The sequence below is a fragment of the Mauremys reevesii genome, unplaced genomic scaffold, assembly GCF_016161935.1.
Source record: "Mauremys reevesii isolate NIE-2019 unplaced genomic scaffold, ASM1616193v1 Contig59, whole genome shotgun sequence".
Lineage (NCBI taxonomy): Eukaryota > Metazoa > Chordata > Testudines > Geoemydidae > Mauremys > Mauremys reevesii.
The window spans coordinates 281,926-297,193 of NW_024100872.1; the positions used below are offsets into that span (position 1 = coordinate 281,926).

General features: G+C 43.0%; 1 protein-coding gene across 1 annotated transcript in view; it reads right to left on the minus strand.

Annotated features, from left to right (window-relative positions):
- LOC120394431 (butyrophilin subfamily 1 member A1-like) overlaps positions 1 to 15,268 on the minus strand; it is a 52,932-nt gene that overhangs the window by 23,248 nt on the left and 14,416 nt on the right. The window contains exons 6-8 of the mRNA XM_039518660.1: positions 6,572 to 6,601; positions 5,324 to 5,344; positions 3,821 to 3,850 (exon numbers count right to left, since the gene is read on the minus strand). Coding sequence (XP_039374594.1) covers positions 3,821 to 3,850; positions 5,324 to 5,344; positions 6,572 to 6,601 — 81 coding nt within the window. The remainder of the gene's footprint in view (positions 1 to 3,820; positions 3,851 to 5,323; positions 5,345 to 6,571; positions 6,602 to 15,268) is intronic.

Sequence of the window (15,268 nt, forward strand, 5' to 3'; positions counted from 1 at the left end):
ATCTAGACAGACTTATGTGTAGTGCTGGGGAGGAGCCTATGGTCGTGGTCCATGTAGGTACCAATGACATAGGGAAGGGTAGGAGAGATGTCCTGGAAGCCAAATTTAGGCTGCTAGGGAAGAGACTGAAATCCAGGACCTCTATGGTGGCATTCTCAGAAATGCTCCCAGTTCCACACGCAGGGCCAGGTAGGCAGGCAGAGCTTCAGAGTCTCAATGCGTGGATGAGATGATGGTGTACAGAGGAGGGGTTCACATTCATTAGGAACTGGGGAAACGTCTGGGATGGGAGGAGCCTATACAGGAGAGATGGGCTCCACCTAAACCAAAGCAGAACCAGACTGCTGGCACTAAACATTAAAAAGGTTGTAGAGCAGTTTTTAAACTAGGAGATGGGGAAAAGCCGACTGATGCAGAGGAGCGTGTGGATCGGACACAGACTTCTCTTAGGGGAGAGTCGGATGATAGAGAATCTCTAGGTTATAGACAGGATCAGAGGACTGATGATGTTCGTCCATCGTTTTCGAAGAAGACTTTGACATCTAGCAGGTTGTGAGCTGTCCACGGTGCGTCCGCAGGTGGCTGGTAAGGCCAATACGGGCACGGAATGTTCTGCCACATGTCGGGCAGACATGTGTGGACACCACTGTTACAGCATTTGCAGCTCTGGCTTTACGGAGTGCTCGCTTCTCTTGTGCTATGGTTATCCTTCTGGCTTCAGATGTCTGGCAGCCTTGGTGGATCAGCGTATGCCATGTCGATCGGTCTTGTGCCAGGGTTTCCCAGGAGGTGATGTCGATATCCAGGGACTTGAGAGAGGCTTTCAGCGTGTCTTTGTATCACTTCTTTTGTCCCCCGTGCGATCACTTTCCTTGAGACAGCTCATCATAGAAGAGCTGTTTGGAGATGCGTGGTCTGGCATCCTTACAACATGGCCTGCCCAGTGTGTCTGGGCTTTCATAAGCAGAGTGTAAACTGATGGCAGGCCTGCTCTGGAGAGGACTTCTGTGTCTGGCACCTTATCCTGCCACCGGATCCTCAGAAGTCTGCGGAGGCAAGTCGTGTGGAAGTGGTTCAGTTGCCTAGCGTGCCTCTTGTATACAGTCCAAGTCTCACTGGCATACATCAGGGTAGTTAGCACTACTGCTCGGTAGACTTTAAGCTTTGTAGCAAGGCTTATTCCACAGCGATCCCACACGTTGGTCAGCAGTCCACCGAATGCAGAACTTGCCTTGGCGATTCTGCAGTTGACCTCAATGTCAATTGTCACTGCGCGGGAGAGGGTGCTGCCAAGGTATGTAGATTGGTCCACTGCTTGCAGCTTTTGTCCCTTCACTGTGATGGTGGGCTCTTGGTGTTGGGCTTTCGGAGCTGGCTGGTACATCACTTCGGTTTTCTTTATGTTGATGAGGAGGCCGAAGTTGTCGCATGCTGCTGCGAATTTGTCCATGCTGGCTTGCATTTCCTGCTCTGATCCAGCATTCAGGGCACAGTCGTCAGCAAAAAGGAGGTCTCGTAGCACAGTCTCCTTTATCTTGGTGACAGCCTGGAGTCTTTGCAGGTTGAACAGTTTCCCATCAGTCCTATATCTCAGGCTGACTCCCAAGGAACTGTTCTGAAAGGCGTCTGACAGCATGGCTGAAAACATTATGCTGAACAGGGTCGGTGCCAACACACACCCTTGCTTGACGCCGTTTGTGATGGAAAAGGCCTCTGAAGCTTCTCCATCGTCCAGAACACGAGCCGTCATGCAGTCATGGAACTGACGTACCATCAGGATAAATCTGTCAGGGCACCCAAACTTCGACATGATGCGCCACAGACCTTCGCAACTGACAGTGTCAAAAGCCTTGGTAAGATCCACAAAGATGGTGTACAATTCACGATTCTGCTCTTCACACTTCTCTTGGAGCTGTCGAACTGCAAAGATCATGTCCAAAGTGCCACGCTCTTTGCGGAAGATGGTGTAATTCTCATTACTGAAAAGACTCTGATTCTACAGCGTTGGGCTGAGCATTTCCAATCCGTACTGAACAGCCCATCTTCCATCAATAACGAGGCGATTGACAGAATGCCCCAGGCGGATATCAACTACAGCCTGGATGTTCCACCATCAGAGACTGAAACCCTACAGGCCATCAGCCAGCTGTTTAGTGGCAAGGCCCCAGGATCTGACGTGATTCCAGCGGAAGTCTATAAGGACGGTGGTGCAATGCTTGTCGACAAACTCACTCAGCTGTTCCAGTCCTTCTGGAATCAAGGGTCCATTCCTCAGGAATTGAAAGATGCGTCCATCGTACACCCCTACAAGAGGAAAGGAAATCGAAAAGTCTGCGATAATCATAGAGGAATATCACTGCTTTCCAGCGCAGGTAAGATCCTTGCACGAGTGTTGCTGAATCGCCTGATTGACCACCTGGAACAGGGTCTACTACCCGAGACACAGAGGACTGAAGAGTATAATGTAAGGGCCGGATCAGATGATAAACAGTCACATAAAAAATAATCTGGCACATCAGAAAAAGGCAGACTAATAAACAGGGACAAGTTTTTAAAGTGCTTGTACACAAATGCCAGAAGTCTAAATAACAAGATGGGTGAACTACAGTGCCTTGTGATAAAGGAGGATATAGATATAATAGGCATCACAGAAACCTGGTGGACTGAGAGCAATCAATGGGACACAATCATTCCGGGGTACAAAATATATCGAAAGGACAGAACAGGTAGTGCAGGGGGAGGAGTGGCACTATATGTGAAAGAAAGTGTAGATTCAAATGAAGTAAAAATCTTAAGCAAATCCATATGTTCCATAGAATCTCTATGGATAGAAATTTCATGCTCTAGTAAAATATAACATTAGGGATCTATTATCGACCACCTGACCAGGACAGTAATAGTGATGATGAAATGCTGAGGGAAATTAGAGAGGCTATCAAAATTAGGAACCCAATAATAGTGGGGGATTTCAATTATCCCCATATTGACTGGGAACATTTCACTTCAGGACGAAATGCAGAGATAAAATTTCTCGATACTTTAAATGACTGCTTCATGGAGCAGCTGGTACGGGAACCCACAAGGGGAGAGGCAACTCTAGATTTAATCCTGAGTGGAGCGCAGGAGCTGGTCCAAGAGGTAACTATAGCAGGACCGCTTAGAAATAGTGACCATAATACAATAGCATTCAACATCCCTCTGGTGGGAAGAACACCTCAACTGCCCAACACTATGGCATTTAATTTCAAAAGGGGGAACTATACAAAAATGAGGGGGTTAGTTAGACAAAAGTTAAAAGGTACAGTGACTAAAGTGAAATCCCTGCAAGTTGCATGGGCCCTTTTTAAAGACACCATAATAGAGGCCCAACTTCAATGTATACCCCAAATTAAGAAAAACAGTAAAAGAACTAAAAAAGAGCCACCATGGCTTAATAACCATGTAAAAGAAGCAGTGAGAGATAAAAAGACTTCCTTTAAAAAGTGGAAGTCAAATCCTAGTGAGGCAAATAGACAGCAGCACAAACACTGCCAACTTAAGTGCAAGAGTGTAATAAGAAAAGCCAAAGAGGAGTTTGAAGAACGGCTAGCCAAAAACTCCAAAGGTAATAACAAAATGTTTTTTAAGTACATCAGAAGCAGGAAGCCAGCTAAACAACCAGTGGGGCCTTGAAGATCAAAATACAAAAGGAGCGTTTAAAGACGATAAAGTCATTGGAGAAACTAAATGGATTCTTTGCTTCAGTCTGAAGATGAAGATGCTTCAGTGCTTCAGTATGAAGATATACTATAACCTGTGTATAAAAGACACTTGCACTTACCCTGACTCTGGCTCTCATCAACTCTGGGCCCTGGCAATAAATAAAATAATTATAAATAATTATAATTAATACTAATTAACAATTACAATGACCAGGATATTTTATTAACATGTTAAATAAAACTATGTTTATTTTGAAAAAATGAGTATTTAAAAATAACTTTGTATATTATCCCATATATTTGTATGACACTTTTCAGGTAATTAAAAAGTCCAGATCTCTATTATTGGGAGTGTGTGCTCATAATTAGACTTAAAATTAAAACATACATAAAAAGTAGTCCATAACAACACTACCACATGGGCCAAGAATGAGATTTGAGGCCAGGACTTTCAGTATGAGCTATAGCAGTAAATCAGTCAGTATGCTGCATCATTGCCACCATTTAGAAATACAAACTGTGACTCACTTGTGCATTATATTTTACCTTCTTTAACCTCTCAATAACTCTCATTTCCTTTTTCTTAGCTAATAAACCTTTAGTTAGTTTGCTATTGACTTGGTTACCAGTGTTGTCTTCGTTGCAAGACCTAGAGTTCCAATTCATATGGGGTAAGTGACTGGTCTCTTAGGACTGGCAGCAATCTAACACAGAAAGTGTTGATTCAAAAATACACGCAAAACCAAAAAGGTTTGGTTTTAGCTATTAGAGTTCTTTGAAGGGGTCAACAAACATGTGGACAAGGGGGATCCAGTGGACATAGTGTACTTAGATTTCCAGAAAGCATTTGACAAGGTCCCTCACCAAAGGCTCTTACGTAAATTAAGCTGTCATGGGATAAAAGGGAAGTTCCTTTCATGGATTGAGAACTGGTTAAAGGACAGGGAACAAAGGGTAGGAATTAATGGTAAATTCTCAGAATAGAGAGGGGTAACTAGTGGTGTTCCCCAAGGGTCAGTCCTAGGACCAATCCTATTCAATTTATTCATAAATGATCTGGAGAAAGGGGTAAACAACGAGGTGGCAAAGTTTGCAGATGGTACTAAACGGCTCAAGTATCAGAGGGGTAGCCGTGTTAGTCTGGATCTGTAAAAGCAGCAAAGAATCCTGTGGCACCTTGTAGACTAACAGACTCGTGTGTGTGTGTGATTATGTGTGTAATGGGTTAACAAATACACACAAATATTATATTGTAACCACTTCTGAAGCCTTCAATATGAAATACCCCACATATTGCATTGTCAGAAACTCCCAAATGCTATCCCCATGCTCAGTATCCAACCAGACTCATCTGTCAGCCATGACAGGCCTCTGAATAAACCTCACCCCATGAAGAGGAAATTCCAAACCTTCTCTCAGCATGGAAACTCTACAGACTCCTTGTCTTCTCATGGAAACTGCTCTCACAACCCATCACTCCCATCTGCTAGTCTCTTTTCATCAACACACTGACAATCATCAATCTCTCTTGTATTCACATGGGTTCTTGTCCCCCAAAACATATTCCTCAAATATTACACAACCAGGCATCTTCCAAGCAACAGAAGTCAATGGAAATGAACCTTTTTCTTTCTGGAGCTTTCCTGAAAAACAAAAACAAAAAGAAACCCATGTTTTTAACCCTATAATTCCAATTTTCTCTCCATAGCATACAGAAATAATGTAATAATCAAAACCAAGACAATGTTTGGTAATTTATAAAATATTCTAAGTACAGAAATAAGAAAATGCAAGAATCAAAGCCAATGGTACTTGTAGACTACGGCAGATTCCTAGATTCTAACGTCAGAAGAGACCATTGTGATTATATATCCTGAATCCTGGGATAAGACAGGCCACAGAACTCCACCAAAATAGTTCCTAGAGACCCTTGGTAAATTTTTTCCAATGGTTAATTACCCTCACCATTAAAAATTTACTAATTATTTCCAGTCTGAATTTGTCTAGCTTTAGCTTGTAACCCTAGATCATGTTACACCTTCCTCTGCTAGACTGAGGAAGGTGTTCCCATTAGCAGAGAAAGGCATTACATGATACAATGGAAGTTGGATGGAGCTATACAGAAGCCAGGCTGATGGAGGCTACACTGAGGTTGCACTTCTGGCTAGCACCATCTACTTTTTGTTAGCAGTGACCGCTGGTGGAAGGTTTTATCCAGACACTATTCAGAAGGTGCACTTCATTCTGAAAGAACAAGAATTCCATGCTGCAGTACTTTTTTTGTTTGTTTGCTTGTTTCCAGCAGAGCTAGTCAAAAAATGTTAATTCTTTTCTGTGAACATTTTTAGTTATTTTCAAACAAAAAAAAGATTGAAAAGAAAGGAAAAAATTGGTTTTCTCCCTCAGAAAGGAGGCGGGGCAGAGGGGGAAGAAAAGTAGAAGAAAACTAAATAAACCTAAAAACATTTGAAAAGTGAATTTGGCTTTGCATGCTTCATCAAGAAATCCAAAATATCTGGGCAGAGTGAAAACTTTTCTCACAATTTTTCACTTCTGTTGAAAAGCCATTTTTAGTTGAAAATGCAGGTTTTTTGGCCAGCTGTAGTTTGCAATGTGAATACTCTCGTTTATTTACTCAACATTCGTTTGCCGTGAGCAGTTGCACTTTGCCTGCCCCAGGTGCATGCCGTATGCAAGGGGGCAGAAAGGGAATCTCCTATGACCCCTTTACTCTGCTGATTAGCTGAATAGAATCTACCCCAGAATGTGATGTCAATGAGGTACATACACTGTGAAGACCAGAGTCCTGCCCTGTGTATTTGCAAATGAAGATATACTATAACCTGTGTATAAAAGACACTTGCACTTACCCTGACTCTGGCTCTCATCAACTCTGGGCCCTGGCAATAAATAAAATAATTATAAATAATTATAATTAATACTAATTAACAATTACAATGACCAGGATATTTTATTAACATGTTAAATAAAACTATGTTTATTTTGAAAAAATGAGTATTTAAAAATAACTTTGTATATTATCCCATATATTTGTATGACACTTTTCAGGTAATTAAAAAGTCCAGATCTCTATTATTGGGAGTGTGTGCTCATAATTAGACTGAAAATAAAACATACATAAAAAGTAGTCCATAACAACACTACCACATGGGCCAAGAATGAGATTTGAGGCCAGGACTTTCAGTATGAGCTATAGCAGTAAATCAGTCAGTATGCTGCATCATTGCCACCATTTAGAAATACAAACTGTGACTCACTTGTGCATTATATTTTACCTTCTTTAACCTCTCAATAACTCTCATTTCCTTTTTCTTAGCTAATAAACCTTTAGTTAGTTTGCTATTGACTTGGTTACCAGTGTTGTCTTCGTTGCAAGACCTAGAGTTCCAATTCATATGGGGTAAGTGACTGGTCTCTTAGGACTGGCAGCAATCTAATATGATATGATTTTTTTTTATTTAAGTGACCTTTTAGCACAAAGTTCAATTTGTCTCGGTGGCAAGAGGGACTGGAATATCTAAGGGACTCTCTGTGACTCCATGGTAAGACTGGATAGTGATCCAGGAGTTCACATTTGTTAGTGGTCAAACATTCTGTTCTGAAACTGGCTTTCAGTGGAACATTGTGTTTTCAACAAAATTAGGTTTGGTTTTAAAAAAAGCACTGCTTAACACAGAAAGGGTTGATTCAAAACTACACGCAAAACCAAAAAGGTTTGGTTTTAGCTGATAATTGAAATTTTGGTGGAAAATTTGAGTGAGTTGTGATATGGATATCTCATACCTTCAATCTCTTATATGGTCTGGGCTACACACCTGGATGATATATCCCAAGATGCACCATGGCCAGTGAGACCATCATGCAGAATCTCCTCACCAAGAGGAGACACCATGGTTCATCATAGGAGATGTAGTGTACAGAGGTGAAATTTTCTGCAGAAAAAATGCCATTTGCAACCAAATCTACCTGAGGCCAAATACCGGACAAGATTTGTGGAATGTGATGTAGCAAACCCTACACTGTATTACAGCGGTGGGCAAACATTTGGACCTCAGGGCCACATCTGGGTATAGAAATTGTATGGTGGGCATGAATGTTCACAAAATTGGGGGTTGGGGTGTGGGAGAGGATGAGGGCTCTGGGGTGGGGCCAGAAATAAAGAGTTAAGGGTTGGGAGATCTGGACTGGGGCAGGGGGTTGGAGTGCGGGTGGGAGGGGGAGGACTCCATCTGGGGATGCAGGCTCTGGGATGGGGCTGGCGATGAGGGACTTGGGGTGCAGGATAGTGCTCCAGGCTTGGACCAATAGATTCAGAAGGAGTGAGGGATCAGGGTTGGCGCAGGGGGTTGGGACGTAGGGGTGCAGGCACTTGCACAAAGGCCAGACAGAATCTGCCCTCACCCCACAGGCCACACATTTCCTAATTAGTTGCCTGTGAACTAATCTGGGTAGAAAGAAAATACAGCAGAAAACAAATGACTCTTGCTTCCTGTTGAGCTATGACTTTGAAAGTAACTATACAGTATCTCCTGCTAGAGCGTTATTCTGTGTGGTGACAATGTTCAGAAAGCAATGGAAACTTACCCTCCATTTCTTGACTTGGTCTGAAAGAAACAGGGGGTGCTAACAGGGAGTTTTTCAAGGGAGTTCTCCAGGTGAAGGAGGAGCAAATCTGTGGGGTAAGTGACTGTCTGTAGTGTGTGTTTGTTTGTGTTTGGGGGTTATTTGCTGTGTGCTGAGCTTATGTTTCTCAGTCTGTTTGTTTGGTTGGTTGTTTGAAGGACCCTGTGCTGTGGCTGGCAGTTGGAGGCTGTGAGCTTCAGAGGAAGGTATGAAAGCTAGAAGCCTCTGGTAATTGGCTGAGCCTTAATCAGTGGGTGGGGCATTCACTCAGGCCAGGGCTTTATAAAGCTGCGCACAAGCAACCAGGGGCTGCTAACAGGGAGTTTCGCAAGGGAGTTTAGAAGGGGAGTGGGAAGGCAGCGGGGGTCCCTTGTCAGTCCTATTTGTGCCCTGTTAGTCCCCATAAAACCTATAAACCAAACTACATTCAAAACCCCTTTCTTTAAACCACCCTTTCATTAACTAGGAGACAATGCAGGCAGAAGCCCAGCTGCATAGTGGGGGCTATCCAGTTTATTGCACTGAGTGTAGCATGTATGATTACCTGCCCTGTGGGCATGTGGCGTATGTGTGCAGTCAGTGTAAGGTGCTCCTGGCCCTGAGAGACCACGTACGGACTTTGGAGGCCAAGGTGGTAGAACTGGAGGAGCTAAAAGAGGCGGAGAGGTATGTTGATGAGGCTTTCTGGGATACTGTAGAATTGTCCCACCTCCGGTCAGACAGCCCCTGCGCTGTTGAGGAGGAAGAAAGGCCCAGGGAAGCAGAGCAGTCAAAGGGAGCAGAGGGAAACCTTCCCATAGTTGGGACCCTCCTTCCAGATGGATCTGGGATTGCCTCTCGCACCGAGGTTACCTCTCCAGGGGAGGGAACTCCAGTTGCCAGGAAAAGGGAAGTGTTAGTAATGGGAGATTCGATCATTAGAAACGTAGATAGCTGGGTTTGTGATGACCAGGAGAACCGTATGGTGACTTGCCTGCCTGGTACGAAGGTTGCGGATCTCTCGAGGCATCTAGATAGACTTATGTGTAGTGCTGGGGAGGAGCCGGTGGTCGTGGTACATGTAGGAACCAATGCCATAGGGAAGGGTAGGAGAGATGTCCTGGAAGCCAAATTTAGGCTGCTAGGGAACAGACTAAAATCCAGGACCTCTATGGTGGCATTCTCAGAAATGCTCCCAGTTCCATGCGCAGGGCCGGGTAGGCAGGCAGAGCTTCAGAGTCTCAATGCGTGGATGAGACGATAGTGTAGAGAGGAGGGGTTTACGTTCATTAAGAACTGGGGAAACTTCTGGGATCGGGGGAGCCTATACAGGAGAGATGGGCTCCACCTAAACCAAAGTGGAACCAGACTGCTGGCACTAAACATTAAAAAGGTTGTAGAGCAGTTTTTAAACCAGGACGTGGGGGAAAGCCATCTGCTGCAGAGGAGCATGTGGATCGGACACAGACTTCTCTTAGGGGAGAGTCTGATGATAGAGAATCTCCAGGTTATAGTCAGCAGCAGAGGACGGAAGAGGACAATGTAAGGGCCGGATCAGATGATAAACAGTCACATAAAAAAGAATCTGGCACATCAGAAAAGGGCAGAGAAATAAACAGGGACACGTTTTTATAGTGCTTGTACACAAATGCTAGAAGTCTCAATAATAAGATGGGATATCCTCCTTGTGTTAAAGGAGGATATTGATATAATAGGCATCACAGAAACCTGGTGAACTGAGAGCATTCAATGGGACACAATCATTCCAGGGTACAAAATATAACGGAAGGACAGAACAGGTCGTGCAGGGGGAGGAGTGGCACTATATGTGAAAGAAAATGTAGATTCAAATGAAGTAAAAATCTTAAGCGAATCCACATGTTCCATAGAATCTCTATGGATTGAAATGTCATGCTCTAATAAAAATATAACATTAGGGATCTATTATCGACCACCTGACCAGGACAGTAATAGTGATGATGAAATGCTAAGGGAAATTAGAGAGGCTATCAAAATTAAGAACTCAATAATAGTGGGGGATTTCAGTTATCCCCATATTGACTGGGAACATTTCACTTCAGGATAAAATGCAGAGATAAAATTTCTCAATACTTTAAATGACTGCTTCATGGAGCAGCTGATACGGGAACCCACAAAGGGAGAGGCAACTCTAAATTTAATCCTGAGTGGAGTGCAGGAGCTGGTCCAAGAGGTAACTATAGCTGGACCGCTTGGAAATAGTGACCATAATACAATAGCATTCAACATCCCTGTGGTGGGAAGAACATCTCAACAGCCCAACACTGTGGCATTTAATTTCAAAAGGGGGAACTATACAAAAATAAGGGAGTTAGTTAAACAAAAGTTAAAAGGTACAGTGACTAAAGTGAATCCCTGTAAGCTGCATGGGCGCTTTTTAAAGACACTATAATAGAGGCCCAACTTCAGTGTATACCCCAAATTAAGAAACACAGTAAAAGACCTAAAAAAGAGCCACCGTGGCTTAACAACAATGTAAAAGAAGCAGTGAGAGATAAAAAGACTTCCTTTAAAAAGTGGAAGTCAAATCCTAGTGTGGCAAATAGAAAGGAGCATAAACACTGCCAAATTAAGTGCAAGAGTATAATAAGAAACGCCAAAGAGGAGTCTGAAGAAAGGCTAGCCAAAAACTCGAAAGGTAATAACAAAATGTTTTTTAAGTACATCAGAAGCAGGAAGTCTGCTAAACAACCAGTGGGGCCCCTTGACGATCGAGATACAAAAGGAGAGCTTAAAGACGATAATTGCAGAGAAACTAAATGGATGCTTTGCTTCAGTCTTCACGGCTGAGGTTGTTAGGGAGATTTTCAAACCTAAGATGGCTTCTGTAGGTGACAAATCTGAGGAACTGTCACAGATTGAAGTGTCACTAGAGGAGGTTTTGGAATTAATTGATAAACTCAACATTAACAAGTCACCGGGACCAGATGGCATTCACCCAAGAGTTCTGAAAGAACTCAAATGTGAAGTTATGAACTATTAACTAAGGTTTATAACCTGTCCTTTAAATCGGCTTCAGTACCCAATGACTGGAAGTTAGCTAATGTAACGCCAATATTTAAAAAGGGCTCTAGAGGTGATCCCGACAATTACAGACCGGTAAGTCTAACGTCAATACCGGGCAAATTAGTCGAAACAATAGTTAAAAATAAAATTGTCAGACACATAGAAAAACATCAACTGTTGTGCAATAGTCAACATGGTTTCTGTAAAGGGAAATCATGTCTTACCAATCTATTAGAGTTCTTTGAAGGGGTCAACAAACATGTGGACAAGGGGGATCCATTGGACATAGTGTACTTAGATTTCCAGAAAGCCTTTGACAAGGTCCCTCACCAAAGGCTCTTACGTAAATTAAGCGGTCACGGGATAAAAGGGAAGGTCCTTTCATGGATTGAGAACTAGTTAAAAGACAGGGAACAAAGGGTAGGAATAAATGGTAAATTCTCAGAATAGAGAGCGGTAACTTGTGGTGTTCCCCAAGGGTCAGTCCTAGGACCAATCCTATTCAATTTATTCATAAATGATCTGCAGAAAGGGGTAAACAGTGAGGTGGCAAAGTTTGCAGATGATACTAAACTGCTCAAGATAGTTAAGACCAAAGCAGATTGTGAAGAACTTCAAAAAGATCTCACAAAACTAAGTGATTGGGCAACAAAATGGCAAATGAAATTTAATGTGGATAAATGTAAAGTAATACACATTGGGAAAAATAACCCCAACTATACATAGAGAGTGTTTAAATGTTGCATTAAGGGATCAGTTATATATGCAAAATAAAATGTAACTTTTCTGGCAGGTGCCAATGGCAGTAGCTAGGGTTCAGTTCACTCTGTCTAGACTTCTCTTTCTAAGCTAAATAAAACTGCCTCAAGCCCCCACTAACAATCGTACTGAAATTTCTGGTTTTGTTTATTAAAATAAAATTGTTCTTGTCCCCTTTATAGGCACTTCCTCCCCCCCCCACACACACACACATGCAGAGGCACTCAGCAGTCTTTTAGGGCTGGAAAGGTGAAAAACAGTCAAAAGAGATTTGTCTAAACTTACATATAAGTGATTGAGCAACCCAAATCAGACATCAGGAATTTGATCAGTCCACAACTCCCACATAATAGATATCCAGCTGATGTAGTTCCAGAACTTGGGAAGTGTCACAGACAGTGCTGGAGAATATTCAAAAGACGTGTACTCTCATGTATCTATAGAACCAGGTTATATCAACTCTACTGTAGTGAAACATGGACTCTTAGGAAGGCAGAAGAGAGACACGTTGACATTTTTGATTCTTGTTATTTTTGCCAGCTGCTTCATATCAAGTGTCAGGACAAGATCAGCAATGAGGATATTCGTAACTGAACCCTGGAGCTTCTTCCATGGTGGGGGCTATCCAGTTTATTGCACTGAGTGTAGCATGTATGATTACCTGCCCTGTGGGTGGGTGGCGTATGTGTGCATTCGGTGAAAGGAGCTCCTGGCCCTCAGAGACCATGTATGGACTTTGGAGGCCAGGGTGGTGGAACTGGAGGAGTGAAGAGAGGCAGATAGATATGCTGATGAGGCTTTCCGGGACACTGTAGAATTGTCCCACCTCTGGTCAGACAGCTGTTGAGGAGGAAGAAAGGCCTAGGGAAGCAGAAAAGTCAATGGGAGCAAAGGGAAACCTTCTCATAGTTGGGACCCTCCTTCCAGATGGTGCTGAGGTTGCCTCTTGCACTGAGGTTACCTCTCCAGGGGAGGAAACTCCAGTTTCTAGGAAAAGGCAGGTGTTAGTAATGGGAGATTTGATCATTAGAAACGTAGCTAGCTGGGTTTGTGATGACTGGGAGAACTGTATGGTGACTTGCCTGCCTGGTGCGAAGGTTGTGGATCTCTCGAGGCATCTAGACAGACTTATGTGTAGTGCTGGGGAGGAGCCGGTGGTCGTGGTACATGTAGGTACCAATGACATAGGGAAGGGTAGGAGATATGTCCTGGAAGCCAAATTTAGGCTGCTAGGGAAGAGACTGAAATCCAGGACCTCTATGGTGGCATTCTCAGAAATGCTCCCAGTTCCACGCGCAGGGCCAGGTAGGCAGGCAGAGCTTCAGAGTCTCAATGCGTGGATGAGATGATGGTGTACAGAGGAGGGGTTCACATTCATTAGGAACTGGGGAAACGTCTGTGATGGGGGGAGCCTATACAGGAGAGATGGGCTCCACCTAAACCAAAGTGGAACCAGACTGCTGGCACTAAGCATTAAAAAGGTTGTAGAGCAATTTTTAAATTAGGACATGGGGGAAAGCCGACTGCTACAGAGGAGCATGTGGATTGGACACAGACTTCTCTTATTGGAGAGTCTGATGATAGAGAATCTCCAGGTTATAGTCAGGAGCAGAGGACAGAAGAGGATAATGTAAGGGCTGGATCAGATGATAAACAGTCACATAAAAAAGAATCTGGCACATCAGAAAAGGGCAGACAAATAAAAAGGGACACGTTTTTAAAGTGCTTGTACACAAATGCTAGAAGTCTAAATAATAAGATGGGTGAACTAGAGTGCCTTGTGTTAAAGGAGGATATTGATATAATAGGCATCACAGAAACCTGGTGAACTGAGAGCAATCAATGGGACACAATCATTCCAGGGTACAAAATATAACAGAAGGACAGAACAGGTCGTGCAGGGGGAGGAGTGGCACTATATGTGAAAGAAAATGTAGATTCAAATGAAGTAAAAATCTTAAGTGAATCCACATGTTCCATAGAATCTCTATGGATAGAAATGTCATGCTCTAATAAAAAAATAACATTAGGGATCTATTACACTGCTCTACAGCCAAAATGCTTCTGAAATAAATGTAGTCAAACTTTACTAACTCTGGGTCACTGAGAAAGAAAATGATGCTTAAAATTGTTGATTGGCTCTAGTTTTCAAGTTATGCTATTGGGTCAGTATATACGACCCTTGACTTGGGAATAGTGGAGGATAAGTGAGTTATAAAGGGAAGGGATCTCAATTGAAACCAGAAATGACTAAAATACATCTTTGACTCTATCTATGAATAAATCTAGGACTGGCTTTGGACAGTACTTGCTTTTAGGCAAAACAATGAATGATGCAATCTGAAGCTGGTATTGCGTCATACATGATATGAATTGCATCATGTTATTCCTAGAAGTCATGGATGATGTAATCATAACGAAGCTTACATCACTCTGCTGAACAAATTGCCCTATATCAGCTCTAGAAATCATACAGTGTTGTGCTCTCTTATTTGTCAGTGTTTGGCTAAACAGAAATGTGTCCCTTTGCAAAATCAAAGTGAGCAGAGATGCCTCGTACTTGTGTGAACAGTGCAGATAACATCTGCTATGTTTGTGGTGAAGTGACTTTTGCATCACAAAAGCGCAGTATAACCACTATGATTAAGAAAGCCTATCACCTTTATTTTGGCTGAAAAATTGGAGATCAGGACAAGAGGTGGGCCCCACACATATGCTGCAACACTTGTGCAACAAATCTTCGCCAGTGGTTGAACAGGAAAAGGAAATCTATGCCTTTTGCTCTGCCAATGATTTGGAGAGAGCCAACAGATCATACCAGCAATTGTTACTTCTGCATGGTGCCTCCAGTTGGGAAAGGTGTGTCAAAGAAGAAAAAGTGGACTGTGCATTATCCAAACATTCCATCAGCTATACGCCCAGTACCCCACAGAGAAGGACTGCCGGTTCCTGATGCACCAGAATCATTCTCACTTGAGTCAGACGAGGAAGAGGAAGAGGATGAAACTTCTGCTCCTGAACCATCAATGTCACAGGACCCACATTTTCTCCCATCCTCCTCCTCTGAACCACACCTCATAACACAAGGTGAACTGAATGACCTTGTCAGGGATTTGGAACTACCCAAGAGTAAGGCAGAG